This window comes from Periplaneta americana, chromosome 7 (assembly GCF_040183065.1).
Source record: "Periplaneta americana isolate PAMFEO1 chromosome 7, P.americana_PAMFEO1_priV1, whole genome shotgun sequence".
NCBI classification, from domain to species: Eukaryota; Metazoa; Arthropoda; class Insecta; order Blattodea; family Blattidae; genus Periplaneta; species Periplaneta americana.
This window is the reverse complement of record NC_091123.1, coordinates 126,488,683-126,505,260: the sequence shown is the minus strand read 5'-3', so window position 1 is coordinate 126,505,260 and position 16,578 is coordinate 126,488,683. Positions and strand designations below refer to the sequence as shown.

The 16,578-nt window shown below is 33.4% G+C and overlaps 1 protein-coding gene across 1 annotated transcript in view; it reads right to left on the bottom strand.

The window, feature by feature from the left end:
* Positions 1 to 10,380: 10,380 nt before the first annotated feature.
* LOC138703437 (transforming growth factor-beta-induced protein ig-h3-like) overlaps positions 10,381 to 16,578 on the bottom strand; it is a 217,332-nt gene continuing 211,134 nt past the window's right edge. Inside the window, exons 13-14 of the mRNA XM_069831297.1 lie at positions 12,776 to 12,957; positions 10,381 to 10,581 (exon numbers count right to left, since the gene is read on the bottom strand). Of these exons, the coding sequence (XP_069687398.1) occupies positions 10,498 to 10,581; positions 12,776 to 12,957 (266 nt within the window). The 3' untranslated portion in view covers positions 10,381 to 10,497. The remainder of the gene's footprint in view (positions 10,582 to 12,775; positions 12,958 to 16,578) is intronic.

The following is a 16,578-nucleotide window of genomic DNA, read 5'->3' as shown; positions in this document are numbered from 1 at the left end:
CATATTATGCAACAAGAAGTAAAGGGAACTTATGGACACATTACAATAAATAAAACTTAGCTATGATATGCAATAAATTTATAATATAATAATTCACTGAGCTCCATACACTGAAATAGAAAACCCGAACATTTATTATGGCCTGGTCTAGATCGAAAAGGCATTGACTGTGCCGTATTTCGCATTGTTGTGAAAAGTTGTGTAAACTGTGAAATGTTCGTTATCGGTTGTAATATACAATAATTTGAGTAATAATATGGGACAAGGAAACGTTTTATTGCACTATAAATTCTAAGAAAAAGAGGTCAGAGTTATCCTTCCGAAAGATCCAGGAAGGTGAGTTAATAAAATATAATATATACTTACTTACTTACAAATGGCTTTTAAGGAACCCGAAGGTTCATTGCCGCCCTCACATAAGCCCGCCAGCGGTCCCTATCCTGTGCAAGATTAATCCAGTCTCTATCATCATACACCACCTCCCTCAAATCCATTTTAATATTATCCTCCCATCTACGTCTCGGCCTCCCTAAAGGTCTTTTTCCCTCCGGTCTCCCAACTAACACTCTATATGCATTTCTGGATTCGCCCATACGTGCTACATGCCCTGCCCATCTCAGACGTCTGGATTTAATGTTCCTAATTATGTCAGGTGAAGAATATAATGCGTGCAGTTCTGTGTTGTGTAACTTTCTCCATTCTCCTGTAACTTCATCCCGCTTAGCCCCAAATATTTTCCTAAGCACCTTATTCTCAAACACCCTTAACCTATGTTCCTCTCTCAGAGTGAGAGTCCAAGTTTCGCAACCATGCAGAACAACCGGTAATATAACTGTTTTATAAATTCTAACTTTCAGATTTTTGGACAGCAGACTGGATGATAAGAGCTTCTCAACCGAATAATAACACGCATTTCCCATATTTATTCTGTGTTTAATTTCCTCCCGAGTGTAATTTATATTTGTTACTGTTGCTCTAAGATATTTGAATTTTTCCACTTCTTCGAAGGATAAATCTCCAATTTTTATATTTCCATTTCGTACAATATTCTGGTCACGAGACATAATCATATACTTTGTCTTTTCGGGATTTACTTCCAAACCGATCGCTTTACTTGCGTCAAGTAAAATTTCCGTGTTTTCCCTAATCGTTTGTGTATTTTCTCCTAACATATTCACGTCATCCACATAGACAAGAAGCTGATGTAACCCGTTCAATTCCAAACCCTGCCTGTTATCCTGAACTTTCCTAATGGCATATTCTAGAGTGAAGTTAAAAAGTAAAGGTGATAGTGCATCTCCCTGCTTTAGCCCGCAGAAAATATAATATATACTTCATGAAAATAATATATAAACCTTATGTATTTCGTATTTCAATAGTGGAAGGAAGGTGTTAATTTTTCAAAAGAACACGATATCAAAAGTACAATACATTTTACCGTCTGCTAGGGAAAGAGTCTGTGATGAGGCAATAGTAGCGATCCTGGTGGCTAGCAACTATCTATGGATGCATATTTCAACTGTCTATGTTTGCATATTTAGTAAGTATTGAGCTTCGCAACTGTATATGCTAAACTGTGATAATAATCTACATTAATCATTGACCAAATGCAACAAAATAAATAGCACAAATAATTATTAAAATTAGTACAGCGAGATAATTAAAATAATAGCAATTAAATAAAATGAATTAATGAAATCACATAAATGAAGACTGGAATAATATAAGACACAGTGCATACAAATAATTATTAAAATTAGAGACAAATACAAATAAACAATAATGACAAAATGAATAGATAATTACAAAAGTACATGATACAGAAAAGCTAAAAACAACACAAACGAAGTTAAAAATGAATGTGCTTAATATAAGAATACCCAAACAACAAACTATACATTAAACGGATCTGAATTAATATAATGTAAATTGGCAGCATTATGCATCTGACAACTGGAGAGAGAGAGATTTAGGCTTATAGGTATAAAAAAGTTTTTGAAATCTTAAACCTTTCGAAGGGGCCCGAAGGTAGATATTGCTTATGAAGGATTCACAATCAATATCACCCTTTAAGGCCTTACAAAAGAATAAGTAGTCAAGCTCAAGACGTCTAGCATAAAGGCTAGAAAAGTTAAAATATTTACAAGTATGCTCATAATTGAAAACAGATGAATTTGGCAAAAACCTAAAAGCACATAGGGACATAAATTTCCTTTGGATGATTTCCAATTTACCCGAATCAGTAGAAGTAATAGAATTCCAGGCGACAGATGCATATTCAAGTTTAGATCTGATTAATGTATAGTATAGAATTACAAGAGTATCCGGGGTAGAAAAAGAATAAGTTATAGACCTTATAAGTCCGAGCATTCTAATGGAATTATTATAAATATGTCGGACATGATTATGAAAATGTAATTTGGTATCGAGGAGAACTCCCAGGTCTCTAATACAGTCTTTCCTTGTTATGTGGATATTATTAAGAGTGTAATTAAATTTAAGAGAAGTGGTTTTCCTAGAGAAGGAAATGACAAAAGTTTTCGATTCATTAATTTTCATTCCATTATCAGCAGACCATAGCTCAATGGCATTTATATCATTTTGCAAAGTTAAACAGTCTGCCATACTATTTATTTTGCGAAATATTTTAAGGTCATCGGCAAATAAAAGGCAATTAGAACTTATTATTTTACAGATGTCATGTAATCATAATCATAATCATTTATTACATCCACTGATCATATACATGATAAATAAAAATAGTAGAGGCCCCAAAGTGGAACGCTGTGGAACTCCGCATAAAGTAATATAAGGATCAGAATATGAATTTCCAAGTCTGACACAGGATTGTCTATCTTTTAAATAATTTTCAAACCAGCCCAGGTAATTAGTGGTAAGACCAAAAGAATTTAATTTACTCAGTAACATATTATGGGGAACAACATCAAATGCTTTGCTGAAGTCAAAATAAATGGAATCAATTTGACCCTGAGTTTCAACTATAGGCATAACATAATTGAGATAAGATATTAAATTAGTAGTCGTAGATTTTCCTTTTGTAAAACCATGTTGGGCCGAATTGATTTTGTTTTTCACGTGGAAAGAAATATGTTTATGAATTATTCTTTTTTTAATTTTTGAGAAGTTATTAAGTATGGAAATAGGTCTATAATTACTTAAAATAGCTTTATTACCACTTTTAAATATGGGAATAATAGATGCTTCCTTCCAAAGAGAAGGATATACCCCTGTTTTTAAACTCAAATTGAAAATGTAGGTTAAAACAGGTACGAAAATTTCAGAGCATCCTTTAATAATAAAATTAGGAATGCCATCCGTACCCATAGATTTATTAGGCTTGACATTTTTTATGGCCTTCCTGACATCATCACGAGAGATTACAGGAAGGGGTAAAAAGTTATTAAAGTTAGAATAACAAGTGAGAAAATTAGAGTTCTGGTTCAATTGAATTGATTTAAATTGACTAGCAAATGCATTTGAAATGATTTTTTGATCAGCTATGTGAACCCAATTAATAATAAATTCATTAGGAATGTTTTTCGATTTACGAAAAGATTCTACATATTTCCAGAATTTATTAGGCTCTTTTTTTAAACTGTCATCAATGGACTGTAACCATTTAAATTTATCAGACTTAATCAATACTTTGACTTGTTTTCTATAGTGAGAGAAAATTTGATAGTGGTGATCAGATTTATATTTTTTTTAAATTTCTATGTGCTTTGTTCTTTTTTTTAACGAGTAGATGTAGGCTGTTTGAAAACCATTTAGGATAGTGCGACTTTTTCACAAAGGTGACAGGGACAGCTTTAGATATAGCTTCATTAACGATTTTTGACAGAGAGTTAGTAGCAACATTGACATCAGTAGTAAGATATATACAATTCCAATCAAAATGGTTTAGAGTGGAATAAAGACAGTGATAATCACCTTGAGAATAATTTAAATAAGATTGATTTTGTTTCTGTAATGGTGATTGGTGATTGTGAGTGAACTCCCAGATCAATACAAATAGATGGATGATGAACATCTTCCGAAACTAGTGAATGATTAGCAAGATTAACTGAACAGTTATGGACATTAGTAAAAACAAGATCAAGAAGAGTTTTACAATTTCTCGTAAGATTAATTTGGTTTAGTCCTAGAAGACAAGATGAGGAAAATAAATCCTGAGACTTAATTTTTGCGTAGTAATGAATATCATTAAGTGTGCAACCAGATGACCAATCCATGCCAGGAGAATTGAAATCCCCGAGAAAAACGATTCTAAAATTGTGGGTATCAAGATTGTTTTCAATAAAATTTAGATAAGACCTTAAATATTTATGATCTGTGTCGGGTAGAAAATAATGATTACCAATTAGCAGATTACAACCATCTGACATTTTAATTTCGATCCAAACGCATTCATTAATGAATTCTAAATCATATCTCCGACGTGTAAAAGGTATCTGGTTACTAATAGCAGTTAAGACACCCCCACCAGAGACCTGCAAGAGAGCGATGCTTAACGATATCTGAGATCGGTTTTACTGAATGCTCATCATGTCTAATCGCTCGAGCTCGGGTTTGGCCTGCTCTCGCTCGAGCTCGCCCGGGGGATCGCTCCCCTGTCGGAACGAGCGCTCGCTTCAACCACTGTACGCGAAGCAGTAAGCTATAGTACTACGTAGTACAGCATTGGTAAAAATCGAATGAATTCATTTGATTATCAAAACCATTCGAAATAATAGAAATATTCACAATATCACTTGATTATTCATTGATTTTGCTTACCACCACAACAAGCCGTATGAAGTTACACAAAATATGTACTCGCATAACAGAATGTGTTCCATTTTAAGATAATGATGAGAGCTTCGAGTTCAGAATCATATGACGCAAAAATAGAATGATAAGCTTCTAATGTTCTGTGTGGTTGTTGCGTACTGACTCTTCTAGCAGCCCCAGTATCTGACCCTGATCTTCATTAAATTAAACATCTGACCTACATGGCGATAACAAAAAAGAGCGCTGCTCTCAGGCTATAGACCTACGTATAGAATGACTAATCAACATACTGCAATGTTATTGAACAATTCATTCATGCATTCGAATGATTTAATCCTACAATGGAATATTCATAGAAATCATTCGATTGTTTTCAACAATTATATATTTTAGTGGAAATTTAATTAATTACACATTTTTCTTTGTTTAGATTGAAAGAGCCTGAAATGATTTTCTGTATAAATATATTTCATTCCTACTCATTTTAACATTTAACTTCAAAAACAAACTGAGACACAAATTTAATCGTAATAATATTGTAAATGCAAATGAAATGTTTGGTTATATTACTATAAAATGTATATAAAACCGAGAAATTACATTTAATACGTGATAACTAAAAATGTCTATCGAAGTATGAAATGCAAATAATAAACTAGTAGCGATATATTTTGTTTCATCTCGAACGTAATATGAACTTTACTCATATTAACTTGGGAATATTTTTATTTTTTATTTTAGTAGGTTATTTTACGACGCTTTATCAACAGCTTAGGTTACTTAGTGTCTGAATGAAATGAAGGTGATAATGCCGGTGAAATGAGTCTGGGGTCCAACACCGAAAGTTACCCAGCATTTGCTCGTACTGGGTTGAGGGAAAACGCCGGAAAAAACGTTAACCAGGTAACTTGCCCCGACCGGGATTCGAACCCGGGCCACCGCTGACCGTTACTCCACAGGTGTGGACAGTCCTATGTTCTTTAAGGTATTCTTATCCCTTACTTCTCCGAATTTAGTCCAAGCAGAGCTAGTAACTGCTTTCCCTTTTTTTCCACTACTCTGACTCTGCTGATTTAATTTTATTTTCGGTATATACTTTTGACATCGTGTCTTGTAATCTTTTACCATCAACAGAGACGGTGTCCGAGCCTCTGCTTGAAATCGACGTCGATACTATTGAATCATCTTCAACATTCGTTTTGATGAAACGTACTGATTAGACAAGCCTACAATTCACCTACTGCTTACTGCTACCGGAAGAGCACTCATGAACACCGAGCGCTCGTCGTCAGACCCGATCGCTCGGTGTGTTGCCTTACTTCGTGATTTATCGGAAATATTCGTATATGATCGTTATTCATTCCGTCAGTGCCTTCCTTGACTGATAACGATATCCCACACTCGCTCTCTTGCAGGTCTCTGACTCCCACCTTTTACTTTGTTGGTGTCTTGAAACAACTTGTCAGCACGAAACACAGTATAATTATTAGGAAACAAATTTGTATTAACAACAAACTCAGATAACCATGTTTCAGTGAGACAGATAATATCATTACTACTCACTATATTTTGGAATATTTCATCACATTTCGTATTAAGTCCACGAACATTTTGATAAAAAATCTCGAGATGAATATTGGAATTGCACATTAATAGTTAAGTGATAGCTGATAAGACTAAGAGGCATTTCCCTGAGAATCTGAATTCGTAGAATGCGAAAAATGCTGTTCTGGTTTGAGTTTCCCAGAAAAAAGGTGCAGTTAGGCAATCAGCAGGCCAAACTTCAGGATTATTTATCAAATCAAAAGCCCTTTCATAAACAGCTACATGGAAGGAAGATACTTTTGAAATTTTGTTTTAAGTTTAGTTACCAAGAGCGACCTAAGTTCTAATTGATTTTTGAGAGAGTCGACTATATTGTTAGAGCTAACTTTGGAACTGAATCTCGAAACAAAGAGAGATTTAGTTCTGATTCGCTCAGGGACCATTTCAATGTTGCTAGTAAAAGAGGTTCCAACTTTGGGTTCTCTTTTTTTAAATTTCTTTCTAGAAACTAATTGAAAGCCTTCGTTGTCAGTGTGAACATTAGTAGCATTGGCCTCATTGATTTCCTGTTTCGCGTTATGTTTCACAGTAACAGGAGTCACACGTACTGGCTTAGCAGTCGCTGAGACTGCAGAATGTGAAGTATTTGAACTGTCAGCAGCTAAGTTATCCGTCACAATCTTGCTGTAAGACTTCTTAGGGTCATTAGCTTGCACAGATTGTTGACCCTTAGAAGAAATATTTTGAGAGGATTTAGGGGGGCAGCACCCCTTTGATAACAATTCTGCCATTTGTTCTTTTAGGACAAAATTTTCATTTTTAAGTTCAATGAAGTCTTTTTGCAAATTCTTGACATACATCAAGATGTCGCCAACCATGTCCAATAAAGAGACACTATTCAGTCTCACTGTTTCGATCTAAACAGCAAGAGCATCCTTAGACAAGAGGGTTAGATTACTGTAAACAAGCTCATGTGTAGGTGAGATCACCTTCTCTCTTGGAGCAATAGGACGCACTGGCGTGTTGTCCCCCTGAATAATAATAATAATAATAATAATAATAATAATAATAATAATAATAATAAATTAGTAGTAGGTTTTGAGATGTACACAAAACTAAAAAACAAGACATGAATATTTTTATTAGTTTCAGATACATAACATACTGAATGTCCTGTGACTAACATTACCTTTACTGTGGAATGACCTATAATATAAATCTCCGAAGCAGACGATTTTGCACACTGAAAGAATTGCTTGCAAACAGGCGTAGCAAGTGTTATTAATCACCAAACTAACTCGTGGGAAAATACAAGAATAATGCAGTTCCAGAAGAAAATATATCTTAATGTTGTGAAAGTTCACTTCATGTACGTCAAGAAAATATGAAAATTTCAGAAAAAAAAAATGTTAATTTTAAAATTCAATGCTTTTGTCCTTAACTTCGTGGAATGATCCTGATCACCAAACTAACTTGAGGGAAAATACAAGAATAATGCATTTCCAGAAAAAAATGTACCTATTAATGTTGTGAAAGTTCACTTCATGTACGTCAAGGAAATATGAAAATACCATAAAAAAAATGTTAATTTTAAAATTTAATGCGTTTGTCCTTAATTTCGTGGAATGATCCTGAGGTAATTTGAATATTTATATGTCAAAGGAAGAAAATTAATTATTTGTAGGCCCTATACATCTGAAGTCTGATTAATGTAATATGTTACTAGTCAGCAATGTATGCAATGGAGGGGGAAAGAAACTGGCCACCCTAACCCCATTATTTCCTGGCTTAGTTGCCTCATGACTAATGTCTTATTCAACGAGTACAGAATGCATAGAGTAGACATGAACAGCTTCAAGGTGAAGCCGATTTTGTGGACAGTCGCCATTATGATGCTACCAAAACATTGGGCTTCCGGTTAGCACATGGGCAGTTGATTGTGATGTTGCATCATCATTGTTTTAATTAATAAATGAACTAATTTAAATATGCCTACATGTGCTGCGTATGGCTGCACAAACAGGTTTTCAAAAGAAATTCCTGGAATAACTTTTCACAGATAAATATGCATGTGTGAAATGTAGTTATTACCGGTAGATAATGAATGATTTAGCCTAGGTTAGTCGGTTAGATTCATATTGTTCACGTATTAGTTTGATTAAGAGAAAGGATTAGTGTATTGATATTATTTAATTAATTTTTATAATCACTAAATCAGACTTACGCTTTGTAGACTTAGCATTTACGAGCGAAGCTAACCTAACAACCCAAGTTGGAAGTTTGTGTTGCGTGCTATAGAAAATGGGTGTATCTAGTTTTCTCTTCAACCGAATGCACGTATTCGTTTGATGAAGAAAAAGAAATAGTGTATTAATATTATTTTAATTAATTTTTATAATCACGAAATCAGATGATGAGGTTGCTGACAACTGCTGTCTTAAAGCAATCAGAAAGGTACATCACACAACTTATATTTTTTTCAAGATTATAATCCCAACAGTCTCTGAAAAAGAAAATTAAGTGTACTCACTTTTAACATTGGTAAGCTAGGACCTATCCGGAAACTCGTACAAAAGTAGCTTCATTAACTCGGTCGTGATCTAACTTGATCCACTTGGTAATAAAACTTCACTTTTGTTCGCCGTTATAATCTAATTAATACTATAAACGAAGAGCCTATCAAATACTGTATTATATGGTTAAGAGTATTCCACTTCTTCTCTAAACAAAATCGGGACATCTATACAAAATACTGACAAAAGGAGGAGAATGATAATTTGCGCTAAGAAGCAAGTTGCATTATTAAATCGAAGCAAATGGATCAACCTATAAAAGTAAATATTATAGGTTAGCATTTTTATTGGATTAGTAGCAAAATAAGGTCAAACTGTTATCTTCCTTTTTTTTATCATTATTGTTTGTTTAACCTTCGAGAGTACCTATTTAATACCATACTGCAATTTGAAGAGCTGTCAATTTATGTATATATGTGATTTATCGATGACAGTTTTGTAATGTTTGCTAAAAATACGTGCCTAGCGATTCTGTATTACGAAACAAAGAAGAAAGTGTGAGTCCTCCAGGAAATTAGGGACATATGGAATTCCTGTTATCATAAGATCTTCTATAGCGTAATAGCTATTTTGCAATGTTTTGGTAGCAACAAGATGGTGTCAGGTCCATCAAACCGGCTTCACTCCATCCAATGGTATCAAGATGTTAGTGTCTACTCTATGTATTCTGTGCTCGTTGGTCTTATTGGTGTCACTTAAGAGTTCACACCTGTCTTAGGACAATTGACTAAACAACAATCCTGTTAGTCCCTGTTATTATATGCATAAGCGTGATTAGTAAAGAAAAGAGATTAAGAAAATGTAAAGTGGACTAATGATTTTGTTAGGATTGGGTTCCTTTTAAAAGGAATGATAATTCTACAAATAACAAACACATAATACACTAAGACAAAATATGTTTTTATTCGTATCACTTGCTTGTACAATACTTTTCTGTTACAATATTCTGCATAATGTGCTATATTCAGCTTCTAACATTATACACTGCAGATATTCATTATTGCTATTGAAACAGTCATTAAAGATGTTATAAAGGACTAAATTTAGCAACATTTTATGGTCTAGTGACAAAATATTCCCTGTCTTAATCTAATTGTACTACAATATAAATAAACCCCCCCTCCCCACATATCCCACCCTCCCTATTTATTAATCCCCTTAAAAATATACTCCATTCTTCTATCCTTTGGTTGTGCATAATTCCTACAACCAGTCTTTCAAGAACACACTTGGAAATGTTTCTTTCCAAAACCCAGCCAATCTATGCAATGTCACACTGATACTCGCAGTTTCGGTAAATGTTTTTATAGACTTACATTTAGGCACACTTCTCTATATTAAGCAGTGTTACAAACAGATATCTGAGCAGCAAATATGTTAAGTGACTTTACTAAAAGTGTAACACGAAGTATTTTCAGAATGTTAAATATAAATACAATTGACATCATACAAATGGCTAAGGATTTGAATGTTATAAGATTGGATTATCAGTCATCAAAATAGAATAACAAGTACATAACAGCTCTTGTGATAACATCAAACATATAATGATCTCTAAACATATAAAAAAATTTAAAACAAAAGTACCTTACAGTCCATACAGAAACACTTCAACATTGGGGTTTTCAAACTTCTGGAATCCATTACGTCTGTTATCATGTGGAACCATAACCTATGAACAAGAATAGCATACAATGAATGTGTGTACTGCGATTTTTAACATTTCACAGTTTAAAAAGTATGATCATGAAAGTAAAAATTTTGACACTAGATCCAAACAAATGCTTTACAGTCTTGTATGCATTGAAGCTTTCTTTAAAATCATCTGTGGTACCATGAAGTAGGGTAAAGTCGAACATTTTATGAGGGGTTTTCATTAAAAATACTATGTATTTCTGGGTACAAAAATATGAGATTTCATATAGATCATCCTTCAATTTAATGTTTCTTCACAGCCAAAATTATTGCAATGATAGAAGTGCCCTTTTTCCCCATCTTGGAGCATATCCGACTTTACCTCATTAGTGGGGAAACTGGACACGTATAATGAAGCACTAGACCAGGTTTCAAATACCTATGGACATCTAAAATACATGTGAAATATATTTAAACCACATATTCGGGTATTTTTATAATCAGTTTGTAGTATAGTAGTGAAATTTATTTAAGGATAGGTTCTTATAGTATTTTTCGTGCTCACTCAAAATCCCTGGTCCGTTTATTTCAGAAACTGGTATTTACATGCTTTCGTAAACATTAAAATATGTTGTTACTTTCATAATCGGATACCTCCATGCATAGTTTGTTTCAAATGCGGACATAACCATTTCAGCTAATCAGATTACTGGAAATGGCTTAAAACTGTCATGGCGATAAGTTAATGTTTAATTCTGACGAGATTGGATGTTTTAATGATTACATTCCCTTTCATATCGAAATTTTATTAAAATATAAGGATTTTGGGGCAGCGTTCGAGAGTACATCTTAACTGACTATAAAACGTAAATTTAATCTTGAGCAGTGGAAACGTGCTGAAGAAAACCGATTGTAAATGTATCCTTCACCAATTAAAATAGAGGTCAAAGTAAACCCAGAGAAACTTGCGGATGTTCAGAAGTTATTAAGTAAACACTTCCGAAGTGAGTGGAAGGAAAACCCCTGTCTTCAGTGGTATATTACTGTAATTCAGAGTTCTGATAAAAATGTAGACACTTATAATGCATGTGATTGTTTTGAAGACCTTTTAAATGAACCACAAGTTATCTGTGCAGAATTTCAGAAAAATAAGAACTATGAAATTGAATAGAAATAACATTCTAAATTTAATTTTCTATGTTTTCCAGTTAAATATTAGTTTTAGGATAAAATTATAACTTCCCTAGGATTATCCTGATTCTGGGTTGTGAGTTTCAAAAATGGACACTTGCATCTTCGTTTGTTTCAAAAACGGATAAAAGTCAATCTTAGTTTCAATGTCATTTTTATGTATGTTTTAAAATGCTTTAAACTAATATTTTTAAGCAGAGACCTGAATTATTTTGTTAATGAAGTTACCAATATGACACACAAAAATTTCCATATCTTATACTAGAAGTTAACATAATTAAACAAAAATTATGGCTCTACTGACAAATAAAAAAAATGGCTTTTGTCCGTCTTTGATACTAGCTCCTCATGTTCTAGGACGGTTTTCAGCGACCTTTACCCGAAAAAATCGTAAGAGAATAATAAAAGAGTTATTTTTAATTTTCAACCATAAACTATAGTAATTTATTGTATTTTAGTAAAAGGTACATTATTTTTTTGGAAACAGACTATATTCTGTTTCCCCATTATGAATGTCTACAAATTAATGTTGAAATTAGTAAGAAATATATATTACACATTTAAAAGCTCCTAAATTTCTTAGCTTCCAGAACCTCTTACAAATAAGGTTTAAATAATAAATACCGCAGCTGCTCACTAATGTGATTAGATTATATGGTTCTTAGTCATCATCATGCATTTCAGACCTCTTTAATTCTAAACAGATATAAATTAATAATTCCTGAACAAAACCTACAGCAAGACCACATCAATGGATGGAGTAAAATAATAACTATGCTTATGACTAGGCTTTGGACAATGAAGAATATCACTTCGAAACTAGTCAGCTAGCTAATTTCCTAATATTAACATAGTAAAGAAGTTACAAAGTTAATCAGTAAAATAATATGCTACTATTCTAAACATAATTAGTGGGTATTCTGTTATGTTAACTACCTTCAGGGATAACGAATTTATCACTAATTATATAACCGAAAGTGTGAGCTTTCATTGCAAGCCTTAAGATACAGTAATTAAATTTTCTACAAAGCGATGCTTACCCTGTTGACAGTATGAATAAGACCATTGGTAGCAGGGATATCACAATCTTTCACCATGGTACTACCAATGTGAACTCTACCCTCATGGTCCCTTCGAACAGCTACAGACCGCCCACTCAGAGTCTCTACTCGATTGGTAAATGGCCAGGATGTAGCACCAACACCAGCACAGCAAAGCGCCTCTGTAACAACATACAGTAAATAGAATGAACATGAAACCAAATTTTGGAACTACTATTTTCGCACCAAGGAAGTTCCCTTATTGTGAAGATGTACTTGTACAGTATAACAAATTGATAATTATATAAGTACAATTGAACTGTTGAACTAACTCAGAAATAGTGTATAACTATTTTCATCAGTTTCCCAGCATTTCACATGTTTTATACTGCTATGATCAGTTTTATCATTCACTGTCTATATAGGTATTTCACTCTACTTATAAAGGACGAAGAGAATTTGTTACATTACATGTTTCTTTATCGAAATAAAGGCAATACTTATTTTGTCGAGTATTAGCAGTTGCACTATTACGTATTATAAGTACCAGCCTGCCCTTATGGCGAAACATTGCGTATACATAGGCACCATGCAATTAGAACTAAATTGGCCGATGCCCTTAGAAAACTAAAATACACCGTCTATGAAGAAGTCCACGGAACCGCCGACAATGGCAGTAACAGACGAATTGACATAATCGCCATTAGCGAATCCCTGTCTCAGGGTATGATAATCGACCCCACCATCAGGTTTGAAACGTACAAAGGACAGCCAGAAGACGTACATGAGGAGAAACGAGCAATCTACGTTCCAACCATCCCGTATTATAAAGATAAATACCAACTTCACAATATCAGTGTTACGGGATTGATGTTTGGAGCAAGAGGAACGATACCCAACTTCTCTTCTAAATTCTGTAAGACCCTAGGACTGCACAAATCTTTTCTGAATGAACTGGCCCTCCTCATAATTAGAGAGTCAGTCAAACTTTTACGGAACCACCTATATGGACTCTAATTTAGTGTATGGAAAAAATTGACGCACCATTATCATTTTTCTTTTTCCTTCTTAGCTTTCATTGATTCTTTACTTGAAATTTTTTTTTCTTCTGTAAACTGCCATTATTTGTTTGTGTATTTGTTTGCCTTTTTTCTTACTCCTTTAGCTCTCATCATCCAAATTGTTCTTGTATTGTATTGTTTTGTATGCTTTGTCTAATGGCAGCCTCTAATTTGAGGAAGCTCCGATAAATAAATAAATATTAATTAATTTGTATTGCGTTATGCTTTTGCTACAATTCAAGCTCTGGTATTTCTCTCATTTTTTGAGAGAGAAAATATGAAAATGTAAGTTTAGTTAGGAAATGAATAGTTCAGTTGTTAGTTAAGAAATGCACAACTCATTATTAGTAGGCCCATAGCAATTGAAAATGCTGCAGGAACAAATGTGATTTTCTTTTTGTCATTATCAGGGAACGGATTTATATGGACTAAAAATATATGAAATATGTAAATATATATGTAGTTATTTTTACCAAAATATGGAATTAAATATGGATTTTTACCAAAATATGGAATTAAATATGGACTTAAAATTATAAAAAAAATGACTATGTACGTTAAATATTGGTACATTTTAATCAAACTAAACAAAAAATATAATGGACGTACCTTATCTTCCAATGTAGTTTCAACAAAACACAATTTTTATTGTCTGTTACCATAACAATAGGTTACAAACATTTCTTTCAAGTGCTGAAAAGTGAATCTTCTTCTATTGTCTCTGAGGATAGATTTATACTGACTAAAAGAGCGTTCGACGTCACAAGAAGTAACTGGTACATAATTCAATTTCACAATGTCTGCTGGGGATAAGTCCATGTTAATCTTCACTGTTGATTCACCACTCATCACAGCAACAACCTTTTGTAGTTCTTCAAAATATCTCATATGTTATTTTTTAAATTACAAGTGTCTCCACTATAATCTCTTACTTCATCTGCAATAGCTTTTATCTCTCTACCTATCGTAATTATCCGGGTTTTTGAAAGTACAGTGTCCACCTTAGCTCTTACTGCATCTGCAACTTTACCTCTACCACGATTCAGTTGTTCCACAGTACTATTTATAATTTCAAAACTTTCAGATAGTGAAAGGTGCCTATTTTGGAGACTTTTGAGCGTTTTTATGATGCATGAAAATGTATGCTGAATGTGAGCTAAGTCATTCTTCACACTTATGTCACAGGTAACTGTTTTCGCAGTATCAATTGAGACTGCATCTTCAGAGTCCAATGCAAGGAGAACATTGTTAATAGAGTCTATATGTTCGGCATAATATTCAACTGCTTCTAGCCATGTACCCCATCTAGTTAAAATTGGCTTTGGTGGCAATGGAATTTCAGGGTACATTTCTTTCAACACGTTAACTCTACTGGGAGCTTTGAGAAATACTTTTTTCACTGATGAAATCAACAAATCTACTTTAGGGAAATTGTCTCTGACCACTTCTGCCACACGATGAAATGCATGCGCCACACAAGTAAAATGAGTCAATTTAGGATATACAACAGATAATGCTTGTCCAGCTTTGACCATATAAGGGGCAGCATCGCTAATAAAGAATAACACATTATCGTACATAATACCCTTTGGCCACAGGATACCCATAGCTTCGTTGAACAGTTTAACTATAGTTTTGTTATTGCACTTTTCTAGAACATCACAATGTAAAAGAATTCGTTCAGAATATTGTTCACTTAACAAACCGATAACTACATTACCAACAAGTCTACCTTCTTTGTCGGGAGTCTCATCAATGGAAACCCAAATTGAACTATCTTTAATTTCATCTCTTATCTTCTGTATTGTCTCATCGTAGATGGATGGAGCATACGTCTTCCTAAGTGTTGACTCATCCGGGATTGTATGTTGAGTATATTTTTCAAGGAATTCCCTGAAGACCTTATTCTTTAGTTTGTAGAGAGGAATATCAGCAGAGATGAGAGAACGGCACAGGTCGATGTTAAACTCAGATCTTACATTCGATGTTGTTGGTTGTGTTAAAAACAATTGTCTCTGCTTGGAATTTAGTTGTTTGTTGGCCTGATGTTTACTAGTTGTAATGTGTTGTTGCACCAGGAACTTTTGTGTAGATGATACTGCACACTGACACAAATTACAAAATAATATTTTATTGTCAGTTGATAAACCATCTTCTTTAAATTCTGAAATGTAACTTGTTAGTTTTGATTTTAAATTGACTGAATGACGTACTTTTGGCATATTTACCGTCTTTATAGTATGATTTACAAAACTGAACCTATGTGTACTCTGACTGGCATTTAACTGTTGAGCTGCACAACTGAAGTCTGTTAAAAATTTTAAATTAAATTAATACAGTTTTGTAACTTACTTTCCCATTGTTGATAGGACTGCTAATTTTCAAATAACTCTGATGTTAAAGGGATTACTGAACATGTGTTTAAATCTCTATTGTTGAAATGTATTTTTAAAAGTTAATGGAATTTTGTTTTGTTTTATTGTTAAACCTAATATAATATGGACTGTTTTATATGAAATATGGAAAATATATGGAAATTAACGAAAATATGTACTAAACTCTAAAATATGGAAAAATATGGAAAATAAAAGTAGGATTTTTCAACCCTACACATTGTGAAACATAAAGATAATGCAAAATATAAATTATATTAGCTTTATAAGTAAATATGTATTTACATATAAATCCTTTCCCTGGTCATTATTTCCAAAAGAGCTCTGTGCCGGTAGACTACTTCACTCA